This window comes from Chiroxiphia lanceolata, chromosome 22, assembly GCF_009829145.1.
Source record: "Chiroxiphia lanceolata isolate bChiLan1 chromosome 22, bChiLan1.pri, whole genome shotgun sequence".
NCBI lineage: Eukaryota > Metazoa > Chordata > Aves > Passeriformes > Pipridae > Chiroxiphia > Chiroxiphia lanceolata.
The window spans coordinates 7,908,307-7,925,655 of NC_045658.1; the positions used below are offsets into that span (position 1 = coordinate 7,908,307).

The window sequence follows — 17,349 nt, forward strand, 5'->3', positions numbered from 1 at the left end:
TACAAATAACTGAGACACAGTAACTTTGCACTGATCAGATATAGAAGTTACACAAATTGGCCCTCAGTAATGGAACTTTTGTATCAAACTACTACAAGGCCAGCCTAGCAGGGAAAACCAAGTTTAATAGTCATCTGGTATGCGAAAGACTGTAAGTAGTGCTGTAAGTTGTTCCAAAACCCAGAACCACAACAGAAGACGAGATTTCATTTAGAGAGTTTATTTTTGACTACAGACAGACAAAGTTTAATTATGTTCTCCTGAAGAATAAATCAGCATTTAACTCCCCAAATTGATCTCAGCTACTTCCCTATTTTTCCTATTTACATACCTGTTAATTGCCGAGTTCTTTAGTATTGTGGTGGGTTGACCCTGTACTGAAAGTAGACACCAGCTGTCTGCTCACTGCCCCACCTTCCCCCTTCCACCAGTGGAATGGTGGAAGAGAACTGGAAGACCAAACATGAGGGGAAAAAATGTCTGGAGTGAGAAAAAGACGGTTTAATAAGTGAAGGGGGAAAGCGAAAACGAGCCCGAGTGCAGAGCAGGCCCCGCCTCCCGCCGCGGGGCTGCGGCCACACAGCGGGCCCGGCGCGGGGGGAGGGCGCCCCCCCGCGGCCGCGCGCCCGACGGCTGTTGGGGGGCGTGGCCCCGGCCGGGCCCAGCCCCTGCCCCGGGTCCCGCCCGCAGGCCCCGCCCCTCGACGTCACCCCGGGGCGCCGTCGGCGCCGAGCAGAGTTCCCGCTGGACCCGCCCGGGCGCTGCGGCCGCGGCCTTTCCCACCGGCAGGATGTGAGTGCGGGGCCGTGCGAGGGGCCGTGCGGGGGGATGCGCGGGGGGATGCGCGGGGGAGCCGGGCAGCGGCGCCTGGCCCGGCCGCGCCCAGGCGGGCGGGGGTTCCCAGAGCGGCTGCGCAGAGGCCCCGCCCGGCCCCCGCTCGGGCCGGTACCGGGGCGCTGGGTTGGCCGGGCCGGGCTGTTCCGCCAGTCCCCGGGCGCCTGTCAGAGCGGGGCCGCCCCGCCGGGGCAGCGCCTGCTGGGCACCGGGGCGTTATTGTATTTGGAGGTGTCATTTCCGAGACTCTTCCCCTGAAACTAGCAGTGAAATAGAACCAAAGGTTGGCGGAAGTGCCAAAACAGTCGAGCGGTGATGCTGGCCTGTACGGGGCCTGCTCCGAGCCTCGCCCCGGGCTTCCCGGCTCACGCCTTGTGCGTGTACACGTTTGTTCTCTCTCCGTGGAACTTAAAGTGAATGTATAAATGTGTAAATACAGGAAATAGTCAGACTTGGCTGTTTGGAGTGTCAGGATGCGCTAAACAAGGGTCTGATGTGGAAGAAATAATAACATAGAAAAGGAAATTGACTACAGATAGTTCTAGAGATATGCAAAAAAACTGGCAAAGCAGTGAAAAGGGTATGAGGAGTATGTACAGGAACTCTTGCGTCCATTACAAAGATGCAGAGTGTTCAAGCTGGTAAAAAAACCTCTCTGTTATGAAATCAAAGCTGACCAGAAGTAAATTCTTGTGTATGCCAGATTCTTTTTCCTTCTGGTGCTTTTGCTTGCTCCGTATCAACTGTTTCAAAATAATAGAGACAGCCAACAATAGAGAAGCACGTAGTCAGAATAACCATTAAGTTTTTGTATTTAATTTTTTTGTAAATACTGTAGCTTGAAACTTAGTATTTGTGTTCATAGTGGAAAGCAAGAACACCCCTGAGCCTAAACTCTTGACTCCTTGAGCCCTATGAACCATGGTTGGAGCTGTCCTGTACCTTATTGCAAAATGTGGTATTAGCAAGCCATTGCTGTCTCTTAGAATGGCAGGCAGTTTGTTGACAAGATGTTTGGAACACAGTGTGACTTGCACCTAATGTTAGCTGTTAAAACACAATTTCTTCAGTAGGAAACTACCCTACATTTATTCTAAGGATACATCTCAGGAATGTCAGATGAATAATGATGACTTTCTATACTGCAGGTCAGCCAGTATCCCTGGAAGCTCAAATGTGGCTGCTGGCAGTAATCGTCGGCTTCAGCAGACTCAACACCAAGTAGATGAGGTAAAAGTCTAGTCCAATAGCAGTGTCATTGTTTTCCTTCAGGAAACCTATAAAACTAGAAGAGATTTTTTACCAAAGCAGTTTTCCCTTCATTATATGAAGGGGAAGTAGAGAAAGGTTACCAGTGTCCAAATATTAGCTGCAATCTTGCTGCTTGAGGATTTGGCAAAATTAAAGAAAAAAACCTTTGTTCTTATAGAGAAAAAGCTTTTTTCTCACCAGTAGCCATGAAGGCTGACTGCCAAATATGATGTGTCTAGATTTTTGTGGAGTCCAAAAGCCAGGCTGGCTAGCAGGAGTATTTTTTGACATATGGTTTACTATCATGTTTATATGCCTCAACTCCTTCTGAAGTGGCTCAGGAATTATTTCCCAGGTTTGAAGGAATGCCAGCACTACTGGCACTACTGACTTTTTAAAGTAGGTATTAGGGGCTTCCAGCCCAACTGTGAATTCCAGGGTTTTGTTTAAGCTTATGACTGCATATATTAAAAGGCAATAGCTCCTGCTTCTGAAAAGGGAACACTGAGTACCATGTGTTGCTGTCTGTTGCCTGTGATTATGTTCTACCATGGGTTATAAAACTGGTAACTTACTGTAAGCATTAAACTGGTGTAGGTTGTTGACATCATGAGAGTGAATGTGGACAAGGTATTGGAGCGAGATCAGAAGCTATCAGAGCTGGATGACCGTGCTGATGCACTGCAAGCAGGAGCTTCCCAATTTGAGACCAGTGCAGCCAAGCTGAAAAGGAAGTATTGGTGGAAGAACTGTAAGGTAACCTTCCCTTGTGTACTTACGTTGTGCAGTACTACAGGTAACACTATTACAATTGGCATCCCAAAAGGTAGAAGAAGAGATTACTTTAGCCAATGTTGTTTAACTTACAGCATCTAGCTTTTTAAAGCTTGACATAGTGGCTGGGTGAAGGAATAAAAAGCTGGACTAGAGGCCATGCTGCCCTATGCAAGATCTTGTGTAACATGGTAATGGCCAGTGGGGAAACACATCAGTAATCTGAGGTGTTGAGGAACAGGAAGAAAAGCGTAAAAATGCATAGCCTGAGTTAAAGTACAGGAAGTATTAGAAAGTGGAAGAAGCTCACTCAGACTCCTGTACTTGTAGCTGTTGGCAAAGGTTGGAGTCATGTTTGGTGAGTAACAAAGACTTGTGTATTCACTTGAGACAACCTCTGTGTGAAGGAGACCGTACTGCTGTGTTTTGTCTGTGTGCATGACCTGCCATCTCTAAGTGTGGATCAAGCTTGCTTACCCAAGAAGCTTTGCTTGCCATGTTAGACCTGACACATGGTGCTAAATTCCCTTGAATGGGCTGTTTTCCTGTATCCTGAGGGACAGTTAGTGCTGTTGCATGGTTTGTAGTAAGCATTGTGTGGCTTCTTTTCACAGATGTGGGCAATATTGATAGCTGTTGTTGTCATTATCATCATCATCATCATCGGTAAGTTTCACCAAAGTGGGGATTCCTCATAGGCTTGGAATTAATGGTGTTAATTCACTGACTGGTATAGTTTAAAGCCAGGATACTCAAATAGAAGTACTACTTCTCCGGGACCTGAATCTCAACCACCTTGCTATGAAAATAGCAAGAACTTAGAAACCAGGAACAGACGTTCTTTTTTTTTTTTTTAGCTGCACGTTGCAGAAGTATAAGATGAAATTCCACACACCTCCCTTGTCTGAGAACTATTCATCATTTGCCGTAGCTTCCTGCTAGATAAACCTCTTTTGGTTTGGGAGTTCCAAGTGCACTGCCATAGCAGGGAGGTTTTCTTTGAGTAGAGGTTTTGCTGCCAGATGAAATGAGTATAACGTTGGGTTAGGATGGAGAGCCAGGGAATGTATAGTTCAGTCTTTGAGTCCCCATGTAATCACCAGATATTTAATGGGAAGACAAAGGTTTTAAGTTTGTGCCATGATACAGTAACAAACACTGCAGTAACCACTGACATCAGAGATGTTGTCCTGGGTGAGAAGTACTGGAAGGCGAGCACAAAGGAAGAACACAGCTAAGAAAACCAACATGGGCAAATTCTTAAATTTGGAGGATTTAAGAGGGATTTCTCTTTATTATCTTAAATTCTTAAAACGCAGGACTGTTATGGTGAGGGGCTGAAGGACACTGCCCCACTTCTTTCTCTTTTTTGTAGTCTCAACTGCTTCATGAGTTACAGGAAGAAACTCAGATCAACTGAAGGTGCCTCTGAATCTTCAGCCTCTCCACTTCAAACCTGCTGCATTTTCAGTCCATTTACTGCTGTTTAAAGCAAAACTATTTTCATTACTGAAATGTTAACTAACTTTACTGGTTGCCTTAAGACACTCCTGCCATTAATTACTAACAAGCACAGCTCACCACTTGCACAGTGCCTTAATAAAGTGGGGTGCAGAGCTTGTGAGGTGGACCCGGCTCTGGAGCTGCGCGACCGCCGCTGTGCTCGCCCCGCGGTTCTGCGCGCGCGCGGGCCCCGCCCCTGTCCCGGCCCCGCCCAGGGGCGGTCCCGGCTCCGCACGTGGCGGCGGGGCAGGCGCGCGCACGGGGGCCGCGTGCGGTGCCGCGTGAGAGGCGGGGCCAGCGCACGCGGGGCCGCGGCCCCGCCCCGCTGAGCGCGGTGTCCTCCAATAAACGGCTCTGACCCCGCCTCCGCCTCCTCCTCTGTTCGCACGTGGCGGGGGTGTGTGGGAGAGGGGCCGCCGCGTGCGCCGCGTTACGTAACCGCGCGGGACGGGGGCGCGGCCCCTGAGGGCGCTCCCGGCCCGGAGCGGGAGCAGCCTGGGGTCGGCGGGACAGGCGGGGCGTCGGGGGGGCTCGGAGGGGCGGGAAGACGAAGCGGAAGCCGCTCGGGATCAGCCGGGGTCTTTTGCGAGGAACCCACCCGAGCGGTGAGCTGAGGGAGTGCGCGCCGGAGAGCAGAGCGGGAGCGCAGAACCGGCCCCGGTGCCCGCTCCGCTCGGCGGGAGGAGGAGAGGGGACACCGCTCCTCCCGCTGTCTCCTGGGGCGGCGCGTGTTCTCCCTGCAGCACCGGCGCCAGGACCGCGGGCCAAGGGTCTGGCTGTGCTGAGGGGCCGTAGCGGCCGATGCCCCCGCGCTGTGTCGCTCAGCGGAGCCGAGATGGACGGGGGCGAAGGCCGAGGGGGCAGCGCGGAGCACGGCGCGGGTCAGTGCCCGGGGGCCGGGCGGGAGCCGGCGGCGGCGCCGCGGGGCGCTGCGGGCGCTCGGTGCACGGCATGTGCGGGAACCGACTGCGGCGGGACGGAGCTCCACAGCCCCGAGTCCAGCGGCGGCTCGGCCGCCGGCAAAGCCAACAGGTAACCGGGCGGGCGGAGCGGGTGCCGGGGACCCGTGGCGGCCGTGACCCGTGGGGCTGCTCGGGGACTGCAGGGCTGCAGGGGCACGGGCGTGTGCAGGGGGGTGAACCTGCTGCTGCTGCGCGGCTCCTTGAGGTGTGCCTGAGTCTGAGATCGGCTGAGCCATGTACGGCAGTGACCCTGTGCTAGCTTCTGTGTGTACTTCATCTTAAGGCCTTATTTGGCGGTACCAAAGCAGAAATTACTGAAATAATATTTTTCCTAGAAGTTCAGAAAATCAGTGAGATGGTAGTTTCTTTTATTTTTTAATTCATAAAAGAGTTCAAGATCTATAATTCATGAAACGTTGAACTGGCTTGTTAACACGCAGTACTTGAACCTGTGTAATGGTTTATATAATAAGAGTATGATACTAATAAAAATGTCAAATGGACAAAAGTTATTAAAAACAGTCGTGTTCATATCCCATCTGTGGGATTAGAATCTCATTTGAGAATACTGACTGCTTATTTTTTAGTCACTGAAATAAACAAATGTAAGAAGAGGGAGATTTTGCCTTTTAACAATTCTGCAGCTGTTGAAGCTAACAACTCAAAAGTATAATGAAGACTCTGAAGTCATGTGAGGAATGAAATCTTTGCATCAGGTGTACTTTGAGAACCTCATGGTGCTTATAACGAGATGCAGACTTGAAGGCTGTAAAAACTTAGAGAGATCAAGAATCAGCACCTATTAATGATTTTAATATTAGTGAGATTTACAAAATCTAGAGTGAACATCAGCTTATTTTTAGTTGCTAAGCATCTTTAGAAGCAGAGTGGTTTTGATGGGACTTTGCCATCCATGACATATTCAAGTTGGAAACAAGGAAGGTAGAGAACACTTCAAGTAGCAAAGAAGCGAGAAAAATACAACAGGAAATTTAGCGAAGGAGCATTAGGACGTTTCTGGATATTGTGTGATACTGCGGCCAATCCCATAAAATGTTGGTTTAGTGAATAATTTTAATTCAGTGATAGAAAAGAAAGCTTCTATACCAGAATTCTCTGGTAAAGTTTAACCTCTGTTTTACAGTGAGCAGCTGAATTGGAGCCAGTCTCACAGAGATCTGCTGATGATGATCCAAGAAATGAAAAGGTGTTTGCCTGAAGAGAAAAGGAATTCCAGCAAGTCCAGCACCATCAGTGCTCTCAACTACGCCTTGCAGTGTGTCCAGCAGGTCCGAGGTATGTGTGGAGAAAATCTGTAAGAACAGCAGCATGGTATGAATAGATGTGTCTGACAACAGATAGCATTAAAACAAAAGAATGCATTCTAGTATCCTGCTAACAGTTGACTTTCTGAAGCACTGTGGGTTTTTCGTTGGTTTTTTTTGTTAAACAATCATGTTATCTTTTCTATTGAAATACCCACCCACTGCTTCTCTTTTCTTCAGAGTCCCATAGCTAATAGTTGCCTACTAGTACCCTTCTGTGTATATTGAAAAAACATCATTCCCATCCCACTTTGAAAAATTATTGGATAGTTTGTCTTTTTCAACAGAACTAGGTAGCTAAAATTGTTCTTTTGCCATCACGTTCTGTCCTTTCTACTTCTTCATGCTTGTTTTCTGTAACATAACTAGGTCACTCCAGTAGTATAATCAGTATTCCTTTTCCCTTTGTCACTACACAGACCTTCTTCATCTCACCTTGGACTTCACCAAAAAGATGACAAAAGTACAAGGGCTGTAAGAAATACTTTCAAAGTAGTCTCCTTACTGACTTTCTTGTGTTTGTTTTGCTTTTCTGTTTGTTTTTTTTTTTCAATTAGCAAACAATGACTTTTTCCAGGCTCTGAATGACCGAAGAGTGTTTCAAACTGATGTGGTGACATACAGCATAGAAGAGTTGGTGGCAGTTGCATCTGAACACACTCCAAAAAACACTGTAAGAATTCAGGCACACTCAAGGAGTTCATCACTTGCCATTGCACTCTGTTTAGTCTCCTTACATCATTCTGTGGAAATAGAATGTGTAAAATTGAAAGGCCTTTAATTTTTAGCCAAAGAGGCCTTAAAGTTAGATCAAGACTACTACTTATCTGTGGTGTCTCAGGGTACCCAGTGATAATGAGTAGAAGAAATACTAATTTTTCTTCTTTTTTTTTTCCAAGCAACAGATAGCTCTTTGAGAATTCATTTACAGTGTAGTAATCTCTTGAAACAGCAAAAAGTTTTCAAAACCAATCAAGTTTAGAGTTGTGAGGGGCTTTTTTTTTCTGTTTGTACTCTGGATTTAATTTTTTTTTCTTCTTTTGCAATATCTGTCATGCTTTCTGGCTCTGCTTTAAAGAAAAGAGTGTTTTTTGAAATTCAGTACTGTTAGATGCTGTCAGAAGTATTGCAAATGCTTGCTATTTGAAAAGCTCTGAGTAGTTTTGTATGTGGAATTGTAGTGAACCCTCTGAAATTTGGGGAGAAGTGTGTGGAGTGATAACCAGTCCTTCTGGACAAAGACAAGCATCACTCTGGTTTCAGTTTTGATACTGCAGTTTTACTAGCATTTGTAAATCTTGAGTATGCTGTTATGGCATTGGAGAGTGTAGTAGTTTACACACTACTTTAATTGGATGCTAAATTAACACATTTTTGAACTTCATCCTGAGATTGTGGTATGTGGTGGTTTGGGGTTGATTTGTTTGTTTTGGGGTTGTTTTGCTTTTTATCTTCACAATATCACTACCATGTTTGGGGGGATGATTGCCTTTAACATTTGTTTTCCAGGACACATTTGTGGCTGTATTTTCTTTGCTTTCTGGACGCATAGTACATATTTCTGAGCAGGCAGCATCTATCCTGAACTATAAGAAGAAAGTGTTGGACTCTTCCCGATTTGTAGAGTTGCTTGTCCCTCAGGATGTGAGTGTGTTCTACACACACACCGATCACTCTCACCTGCCGCTTTGGAACATGGAAAGTGAAACAGGTGGGACTTGGCAATGCTTTTAAATGTTCTATGTGTCTTTCTGTCTTTACAGAATGAGGGTAGAATAGTAGTTCATTTTAAATGCTTATGCTAGCAGTATACATCAGCAACACTTGTTTCCCTTCCACTTTGAAAACTGCAGTGGCTGTGGGATTAGTTCTTGCTAGTCTCCTAGAGGCTTGACTCTTACTTGGGGTAAGTAAAAGACAGATACTTCGTTGTTTCATGTACCATCTTACTCATTCCAAATACTGCTGCTTTTTGAAAAGAAACTAGAGGTCTAATTGTGAGTTTGAAGTTGTTTAATCTATACCTTATAGTTGCTTAGGTGCTTTGTCTTTATGGTCCACTTGCTTCCTGCTGTGAATATAACTCACTAAAACCAAGTTTTAAGCTGACTTGCTATTTAGTGCTGGATGTGTCTAAACTGTGACTTTTGAGTCCTATGTTATTTGTGAGCAATTTAAACGTAGCTTGCATTCCACGGGTGTGTCTTTTGCCCACCTAGACATGGGTTGTTCTGAGGCTGTTCTGGTATCAGATCTGAGAAGTCCAAAGTCCTTGCTGTCAAAGGATGGTGAGACATCTGGAGGTTGCAAATGCTAACATGCCAGGGATTCCACAACTTGGCAACCAGTCACGTGCTTGCCCAGCAGAGCAGAGGCACCCCAATGGAGTTGTTCTTGCCTGTATATAGTTTTTGTTACATGGTTCATAAAGTCAGGAAATGTCAACTTTTCTCCAGTGCATCACTATGAAAAGCAAGGATTTTTTTTTTTTTCCAGGTCATACACATTTCTTCTGAATTTAGTTCCAGGTCAGCCACTTCCCAAAGAGTGAGTGGGCTGGAGAAGAGAGGTAACATTTGAGGTGGGAGCAGACTGTTGAACAACTAATTCAGTAGCTAATGAAGAGTAGGTTGTGAGACTTCAGTCTTGCTCAGAAAGTCTGGAGAATGCAGAGTTTAAAATAGTTCTGATAGGTGTGACCTTTTTGAGCATATCAACTGATACTTTCCATGTGTTCTTCTTATTAGCTTCTCTGTATGAATATGCCCAGGTGAAATCCTTTTTCTGCAGGATCAGGTAAGTGCATTATTACAAGGGTACCATACTAGGCAGAAACTGTGAGCTCGTGAAACTCCATTACAGAATGGGCTTCTTGTGTTTAATATTGGCAGCCAGTAGGAGACTTTGAGTGTCTTTCCCAGAATGATGCATAAACTTGCACGGGGATAGAAGGCAAACTGTTCATACATGTTTCTTTTGGATCTATCAGTTTCCTTCTGTACTGTCATGCAGGAGAAGAATGATCTTGTTTGGGGGTGGAGGCAAAGATTGTTTTGCTTAAGATTAAGATTACTTGAGAGTTTGTAATGAAAGCATTAGCGGAAACTCAGTCGCCTGAGTCCCAGTGTGAGACCTGACTCCTGAGATACTACTTGCTGTCACTAGGGATGCTGTTTGTTGCTTTATACCTGACTAATCTTAGAGCTAAAAGAAGAAAAAACCTGAAATTGGCCTTTCATCTTCAGTGCAGTTCTGTTCCAGACTCAGGCGATCTCTTGATTTTAGTAAGAACTGTTTGCTTCTGAGCAGATATAACACTTACTCCATCTTTCAGTTGATCATTGATTCATTCATATGTGTTTCAAAAACCTGAGCTCTAAAATCATTTGTATCTTGAATTGTGTAAGGGCACCTGGAATAAGTACAGCAGGACAGATGGCAATGTTAAGCTGGGGGAACTGTTTGTAAACATTTTACAGTAGTTTTTTTTATGTTTTCTTAAGACATCTGCCTCTACTTCCCTTACATAACAGATCATTTGATTATGTTAGCATCACAAATAAAAATATTTTTTCACAGGCACACAGTAGGCTTAAGTAAGAAAATGGGGTTTTGTGAGTTAAATTTCTGCTGTATCCAATTTCCATTTGTATCTTTTGTTTTCCCAAAGGCAAGGGTGTCAGAAGTAGGTTTTATTACACTAGCTTCTCTCTAGAATCATTTTACAAAACTAAGTGTGGAATAAGAAAGTAACTTTTAGTGTAAGTGATAATCTCCAAAAATTTATCTCAATTCTGTCAGAGCTGGGTAAGATACTGCAATTATAACACTTGCAATAGAAAGGGGCAATCACTAATGCAGCTGTTGCAAAGCCATGGTGAAGATCTCATCTACAATGTTGTGTGCTGCTACTGTTCACCGTGGTCTAGGAAGACAAATTCTCATGGAGGGCAGTCAGAGAATAACAACAAGACTGGAGGAGTCTTACTTACGTAGCTCTGTGAAACAAAAGTTCAGTGAGTCAGATTTTTTTTTTCTGTAAGAGTGGTACAGAATAAACAACAAACAGAAAAAGAACTGTTTATCTTGAAGGAGAGCACATAACCAAATGAATGGTTCTTGTGAATACACTTGGACTGAGAATTAGAAGGTAGCCTTTAACCATTAGAGGAATAGTATTTCTAGACAACCTCTGAATGCAAGCACTGGAGGCAAAACACCTACTTGATTTTGAGTGGAGAGAGATCAGTATTGCTGAATCACAAGGGAGTGTGTGTAGGACCTAATTATCTGGGTCTGTGTGCTCAGCATAACTTCTCCATGCAGGGCTCTAAGCCCTGACACAAAGTATGTGTCTTGAAAGCAGTGTGTGAATCCCTTTTACTTTTCCTCAGGGGTGGTAAAGACCAAGAACAAGAAACACGTTGTTACCCCTTCCGAATCACCCCTTACTTGGTCCATGTGTGTACTTCTGTCCATGTGGATGCAGAATCCTGCTGCTTAGCTTTGGCTGAGAAAATTCACTCTGGATATGAAGGCAAGTCAGGAGATTCCAGTGAATGCAGTGTATGAAAGTCTGCCTCTTTTGTTTAGAACTTGTGCTTGGGTAGTCTCACCTGTGTAACTTGCAGCTTGTGTGTGCATGTGTGTGAATACAGAGCATCTCTGCTGCTTTTGCCAAGCCCCAAAGCATTTCACCTCTCCTCGTTATTTTTATTTTGGAGAGAAGTCTGTAGCATCTAAAAATCTGTAATGTTTTGTAATGTAATGAATTGGTCAGAAAGCAGCGAACAATTAAAAAGTTCAGGAGCCAATAAATCTCTGTCATGAGCAAAAGTAATGCCTAGGTTTTGTCTTAGTGCATATTTTATTTTTATTAGCTCCTCGAATTCCTATGGATAAAAGAATCTTCACCACCACTCACACCCCTGGATGTGTTTTTCTGGACATAGATGACAGGTGAGAGATTTGAGTCTTAAGACCTGTGAGGTGTGCATGGAGAGGTAGGAAAAAATCCCTTGATGATACAGCTAGAGACCCAAGTAAACATAGTTGAACTATGCAATTGGCAATAGTTAATAAAACAGTTTTGTGTTAGTCCACTCATGGAAAACATCTTGCACTCCGTGTAATGTCCTTCCTTGTCGTAATGTGCGTATTGAACAGAACCACAGCCAGTCTTCATTACCCAGGGCAGTGAGTGGAGAGCTGTGATAGCACCCACAGTGGAAAACGTGCATAATGCCAAGCTCTGGGGATCAGAGTGGTGGCACAACTGGACTGAGCTTGGTCAAATAAGTTTGGCCAGACTGAAGCTCTCTCCTGCAAAGCCACAAGACTGTTTTTACAATACATCTTGCACTGTGCCTGTCAGATTTCTTATTCCCATTTTACCTATGACCTCTTTTTTTTCAAGATCCTTTTTTTTTTTTCCTTTGATGTTGACAAGCACAAGACTGCCTGCAAGTGTGAATATCTGTTAGATCTCCAGGCACAGAAATGTTTGTCATTGGTATTTACGTGTCTGTTTTGCAGTGGAGGATTATTAGGTTGGAAAATGTTCTGTAGCTTTAGTTCATTCCATTGTAGATCATGCATGGGCCCTTCACTGACAAGCAAAGAGTTCAGGATGTAAGTACTCAAAACTATTATAACCTGTGATAATGTGTTTGGGTTTCAGAGCAGTGCCTTTGTTGGGTTACTTACCTCAAGATTTAATTGGAACATCCATACTGATGTATTTGCACCCGGAAGATCGTCCTTTGATGATTACTGTTCACCGGAAAAGTAAGTACAGTTGCTTTTAGAGGAGTTTCTATAGGTTTTCCAATTCTTTCCTTATCACGTTGCTTGACATGTGACTTATGTGCAGTCTAGACAAAAATTTAGTGCAATCAGTTTGAGATCAAAGCATCTTGAATCACAAAGTTTTAAGGACCCCAGTCATTAGTGTTTGTGCTTACACTACTGTGTCATAATGTAAACTAAACCTTGTTTCTTCATTGTGGTTTTTTTTTTCAGTACTGAAATTTGCTGGCCAACCCCCTTTTGAACATTTACCTATTAGATTCTGTACTCAAAATGGGGATTATGTCATACTGGATACCAGCTGGTCCAGTTTTGTGAATCCTTGGAGCAGGAAAGTAGTGTTCATCATTGGCCGACACAAAGTCCGGACGTAAGTCAGTTGTAGCATTAATCTATTAAAGTCCTTTTCATTGATTACTCTGCAAAACAAAAAAGTCTATACTAAACTAGAGACATAATGTTGCTCTTGCAAATGTGACAACTACCTAGTATCTGTCTTCAGCCCATTCCTTCAGAACAGCATTAGTCTCATTTATGAAGTATGAAAATAAGTGAATTACTTCAAACTAAAAGACAAAACCAACTTTTTTTTTTAGCATGTATTTTCATATGGTTGATGTCCAAATACTGCAACAATGGACATGTCTAAATCAAAATACCAGTTTTAGATGAGTAAAAGCTAAAAAGCAACATAAAAAGCAGGTCACTTTAACAAATAATTACTTAAAATTCATGATTGGCTCACCCAAAAAAACTCAATTAATTGACCTTCTGGCATATTTTCTTCTGGAACATTTACTTGATGCAGAATCTAAATATTTACCAAAGTTGTGTCTTTTAAAAATGCAATTAGTGTTGAATGTGCAAGTTAATTTTGCAGGTGTTTCTCCTTAGTTTCCAGGAGATTTGAAAATATGACTGACTGTATTCTTCTTACCTGGTTTCTCTTATAGGAGATGGCTTTTTGGGATGGTCTTCTGACTTTTCAAAGTGATCTTTTATTCAAGATTTTATGTGGTGTGAATTTGTCTTCTGAGTGAAGGAAGGGTAGATGTTTGTCAGCCTTGTAACTTGGGTCTCTGCTGGTCTGTTGACTTCCCTGGGGCCCACCTGCTTTCATAGCACTGCCCCACTACCCCAGCAGAGCCACTGTTGGGACAGATGACATCCCTTTTTGTTGGTTCAGAGAAGCAGTCAAAATAAAATAATGATAATAAAATAAAGAATCTGTTCTAACTGTTTATAGCTACCTTTTCTTCATCAAATTAAAATGAATAGTGAAATATTGTTGGCTCTCTCCAGAAGCCCTCTGAATGAAGATGTCTTTGCTGTAAGAAGTAAAGAAATGAGCAGCGTGGAGAAAGAGATAAGAGAATTGCAAGGACAAATTTACAAACTGCTTCTGCAGGTAAAAAAGATGAAGGAATTTCAGAACACTGGATGGTCTTCTGAATGAGAGGCTAAAGAAACTTGAGTCTGCTTAGCAGACTACTTTGAGGATGACCTTTTAAAAGGTCTGAAAGGAAAGTTCTGAATGGAGACAGGCCCGCCTCATTACAAAAAAAAATGTTTGACAGGTTTGTGTGTTGAAAGATAAATCTACCTCCTGAAACAGTCTGAAGTATAGTAGAGAATTCTTCCTAAGCACATGGTAGAGCCCAGACAAATATGGATTTTTCACCTGATTTTCTGTGTTTATTTGAAGTTCTGTGTTGTAAAGTATGTTGTTTCCTTCAGTTTGTTCTCTAAAAGCATGAATTTTTAATTACTATTTTTCGCCCTCATACAGCCAGTTCACAGCAATGTTTCCAGTGGTTACGGAAGCCTTGGAAGCAGTGGCTCTTACGAGCACTATATCAGCATAGCTTCTTCAAGTGACTCCAATGGGAATTGTGCAGAGGAAATACAGGAACCAGTAAGTCTATAAGTGTGTCACTGCCTGCAGAATAGTAAAAATGCACTTTTAAAATGAAAATGTTTACTCTCATATGCACTTCTCATCATGAACTTTACTGAAGTGGGAAGAACACAGCTATATTCAAGCTAAATTGGTCAGTTACAGAGTGCTGGCTTTTGGGCTTTGCTCTTAATTTTGCTGACTGCTATAGAAAACACTGACTGTGCTAAAACAAGCATTGCAATTACCTAATTTCCTTGTGAGGCTCCTGGGTAAGTCATCAGCTTACTCCTACTCTCAGGGCTTGTCATCAGTATTAAAACTTTCAAATGCTGAGGCTGTTTGAGCTTTATTACAGGTAATTTACTTAAATTAACCATGATAATTGGATTCATTAAATCTACAAATACCAGTAGATATTAGGCTTAGGCTGATAGTCCACTCGCTTTCAATTTGAAGAATACAAGAACTCAAATCAACTCCTGTGGCCTCTTTGCACTCATATTATTCTGATTTCACATTTTTCACATATCTCAAGATGACATTGCAACAAGTTTGTGCAGATGTCAACCGAATAAAGAATCTGGGACAGCAGCTATATATTGCATCAAGGAGCAAGCCACAGAATGGAAATGAACAGGCTGTGAGCTCAGAAGTGCTAGGAGGTAAGTTAATGTAGTTATCTTCTGTAAGATAACATGAACTCCTGTAGATGTGTAACCATGAGTTTGGCTAGCTGGTGTGATGCTGAAGAACTCTAGATAGCATTTTGGCTTAAACACAGGAAGAGGTTTGTTTTGTTTAAAACCCAAATAAGCAAAAAAAAACCCCAAAGTCACCACTTAAAGAAACCTCAGCAGATGCAATAACTTTTTAACTGCTTCTTGAGGTATGGAGGAACGTATCTGTCTCTAGGTTAATAGACATTTACTTTTTTATTTATTTGAACATTTTCTAGTGAAAATGCACATATGCTTGTAGCAAGTACTGTGAAAGCTTCCCTTAGTTACTTTATATGGACTCTTTGAAGCAATCATAGGTTTGACAATACTGCCTCACTTCCTGCTGAAGTAGGGGTTTAGTCACTGAGTGCTTAATATTGTGCTAATGCACATTATTTGCAGTTAGTACCTAGCGCAAATATATGGAGAAACCTGGATGCTTCCTCAAATATGATAGAAATCTGTATTAAAACATTTTCCACTATGATACTGTCTATTAAAGTTACTGTTAACTGCTGGTGTTGTTCTAGAGGACTGTATTATTAAAGTTGATAAGACTCTGACCAGTGTATCCATGGTACTTAAAGCTGTGAATTACTGTTAAATAGCGGGTTGGATTCTGTGATGTATAAATTGAAAGAAGAGTAGTGTTAATTACAGCTTTGTTTACAATTTAAAGGCAGGCGTTTTCTATATGCTGTTTTCTTTGTGTTTACTAGTTGTTCGGAGTGGATGTTTAAGGCAGTGTGTGGGGGTTTGGTTTATTTCAGGTATAGTTTCCCCTTCTCCTTCCCTTGCCTCAAAACATATAAATTGAGATGAAAATGCAGAGAATAACTTAGTAATGAGAGCTGTGCTGTCACAGGCCATATATCCCTGTATTATATATGTGTATCACAGTATAAATGCGCGTGTGTGTGTGTATATATATGTATATATCTGTGTATGTCTTGGTGAGGGTAACGTTTAGATGCCCTTAAGAGGAATCTTTAAGGTTTCCTCTATTCTAGGGAAGAGGCACACTGCTTCCTGTTTTCTTCAGACATTGAGAAGTGATAGCACAGAAGAACCAGGCAACACATTTTATGATGATCCAAAGAAGACTCCACATATTCCTTCCTATCAGCAGATCAATTGTGTCGATAGTATCATCAGGTAATAAACTATGAAGCAATTTTAGTGATACAAGTTTAAGATTATTTGGTGGAAGGTAAATATCCAAGCATTTTGCATTAGTCTTAAAACTGTCTGGGTTTTGAGTTGTGAGATGAATTTGGGATTGTTTGTAAAGTTTTCTCCCTTTCTGACTGAGCATTGGGATGGATTGTTCAATCTGAATTACACAGTAATGAGGAATTTAGGACCTAAGATTTGTTTGCAACTATTTATTGACGTTTGTCTACTGCTAATTTCACCGTTGGTGCAGTAGGAACTCAGGTGAATTTTGATGGGCATAATATGTCAGTGTCTTCTCATTATACCCTCTGAGAATATCCATATAAAACAGAAAGTTGATATAATTTATAGAATCTCAGTATTTTTAACCCAGTGGATAATGTAATCTTTTTTCTTTTTTTTTCTTTCTTTTTTTTCCTCCTCAAAGAGTAATAGATTTTATTTAAAATACTCCTTGGAAAGCAGATACGTGTCCAGAACTTCCTGCAGTGAATTTAAAATACTAGTTAACAACCTCTGGATCTCCAGTTTGGATTATTCAAATGTTTATATCTCCTAATGGAATAAAAAACATAAAGTAGGGAGAGCTTCCTGTGATATGCTTTCATTTCAGATATCTAGAGAGCTGCAGTATTCCAGCATTGAAAAGGAAATGTAAATCATCTGCAAATACATCATCATCATCTTCAGAAGATGACAAACAAGTCCAGCAAAGTCAGCAGGAAGTCCAGGCATTGGAAGGTAACACAAAGTGTACTGACAATCGTAATAGAACCGCAACAACTGATTTAATTTTTGTATGTCAATTGTTATGTGTTCCAAGGTTTATGTCCACTTTTTAAATTGCTGTGCTGCTAACGATATTTTAGGTGTGTGGTAAATGTTTCCTTGCCTAAATCTCACAGTTAAGCATAAGCTACAATGTTAAGTCTTTGAACTTAGAACGTATCAAAAAAAGTATTGTTTGTTGTTGCTAAATGAACCTTCTGTTGCTCACTCATTTTATGCCATATTTAGTATATACTGGCATATGAATGTTTTTTTGTATAGAAGACTGTCTTCTTTAATAGTCTGCATAGTTACTGGTTATTTCTGAA

General features: G+C 42.4%; 2 protein-coding genes across 8 annotated transcripts in view; both read left to right on the forward strand.

The window, feature by feature from the left end:
- The first annotated feature begins 1,134 nt into the window (after positions 1–1,134).
- On the forward strand, positions 1,135–4,475 carry VAMP3 (vesicle associated membrane protein 3). 2 transcript variants are annotated; one of them, XM_032709037.1, is made up of 6 exons: positions 1,135–1,208; positions 1,983–2,064; positions 2,683–2,841; positions 3,190–3,217; positions 3,474–3,525; positions 4,235–4,475. In XM_032709037.1, exons 1-6 carry the CDS (start codon positions 1,150–1,152, stop codon positions 4,347–4,349), a joined length of 495 nt encoding a protein of 164 aa, XP_032564928.1. In that variant the 5' UTR covers positions 1,135–1,149; the 3' UTR covers positions 4,350–4,475. The 2 variants fall into 2 exon arrangements, with proteins under 2 accessions (XP_032564928.1, XP_032564929.1); XM_032709038.1 differs by lacking the exon at positions 3,190–3,217.
- Positions 4,476–5,126: 651 nt separating this feature from the next.
- Positions 5,127–17,349, forward strand: part of PER3 (period circadian regulator 3) — a 29,749-nt gene continuing 17,526 nt past the window's right edge. For 4 of the 6 annotated variants that reach the window (XR_004360624.1, XM_032708764.1, XM_032708765.1 and 1 more), the window contains exons 1-14: positions 5,128–5,394; positions 6,469–6,620; positions 7,207–7,322; positions 8,159–8,360; positions 9,397–9,445; positions 11,044–11,186; positions 11,530–11,608; positions 12,330–12,436; positions 12,671–12,827; positions 13,760–13,865; positions 14,247–14,372; positions 14,893–15,019; positions 16,087–16,231; positions 16,866–16,993. Coding sequence is in view for 5 of the 6 variants with exons in the window: in XM_032708764.1 (XP_032564655.1) it covers positions 5,198–5,394; positions 6,469–6,620; positions 7,207–7,322; positions 8,159–8,360; positions 9,397–9,445; positions 11,044–11,186; positions 11,530–11,608; positions 12,330–12,436; positions 12,671–12,827; positions 13,760–13,865; positions 14,247–14,372; positions 14,893–15,019; positions 16,087–16,231; positions 16,866–16,993 (1,834 nt within the window). In the remaining variant the exon portion in view is untranslated. Of the gene's footprint in view, positions 5,395–6,468; positions 6,621–7,206; positions 7,323–8,158; positions 8,361–9,396; positions 9,446–11,043; positions 11,187–11,529; positions 11,609–12,329; positions 12,437–12,670; positions 12,828–13,759; positions 13,866–14,246; positions 14,373–14,892; positions 15,020–16,086; positions 16,232–16,865; positions 16,994–17,349 lie in introns of all 6 variants that reach the window. The other 2 variants (XM_032708763.1, XM_032708762.1) reach the window with 1 other exon arrangement.

Coding starts and splice junctions, on each gene's coding strand:
- VAMP3 (XM_032709037.1), top strand. CDS start 1,150: ATGCTGGCCTGTACGGGGCCTGCTCCGAGCCTCGCCCCGGGCTTCCCG. Junction 2,065..2,682: donor CTCAACACCAAGTAGATGAG/GTAAAAGTCTAG, acceptor AAACTGGTGTAG/GTTGTTGACATCATGAGAGT. Junction 3,218..3,473: donor AAAGGTTGGAGTCATGTTTG/GTGAGTAACAAA, acceptor TTCTTTTCACAG/ATGTGGGCAATATTGATAGC.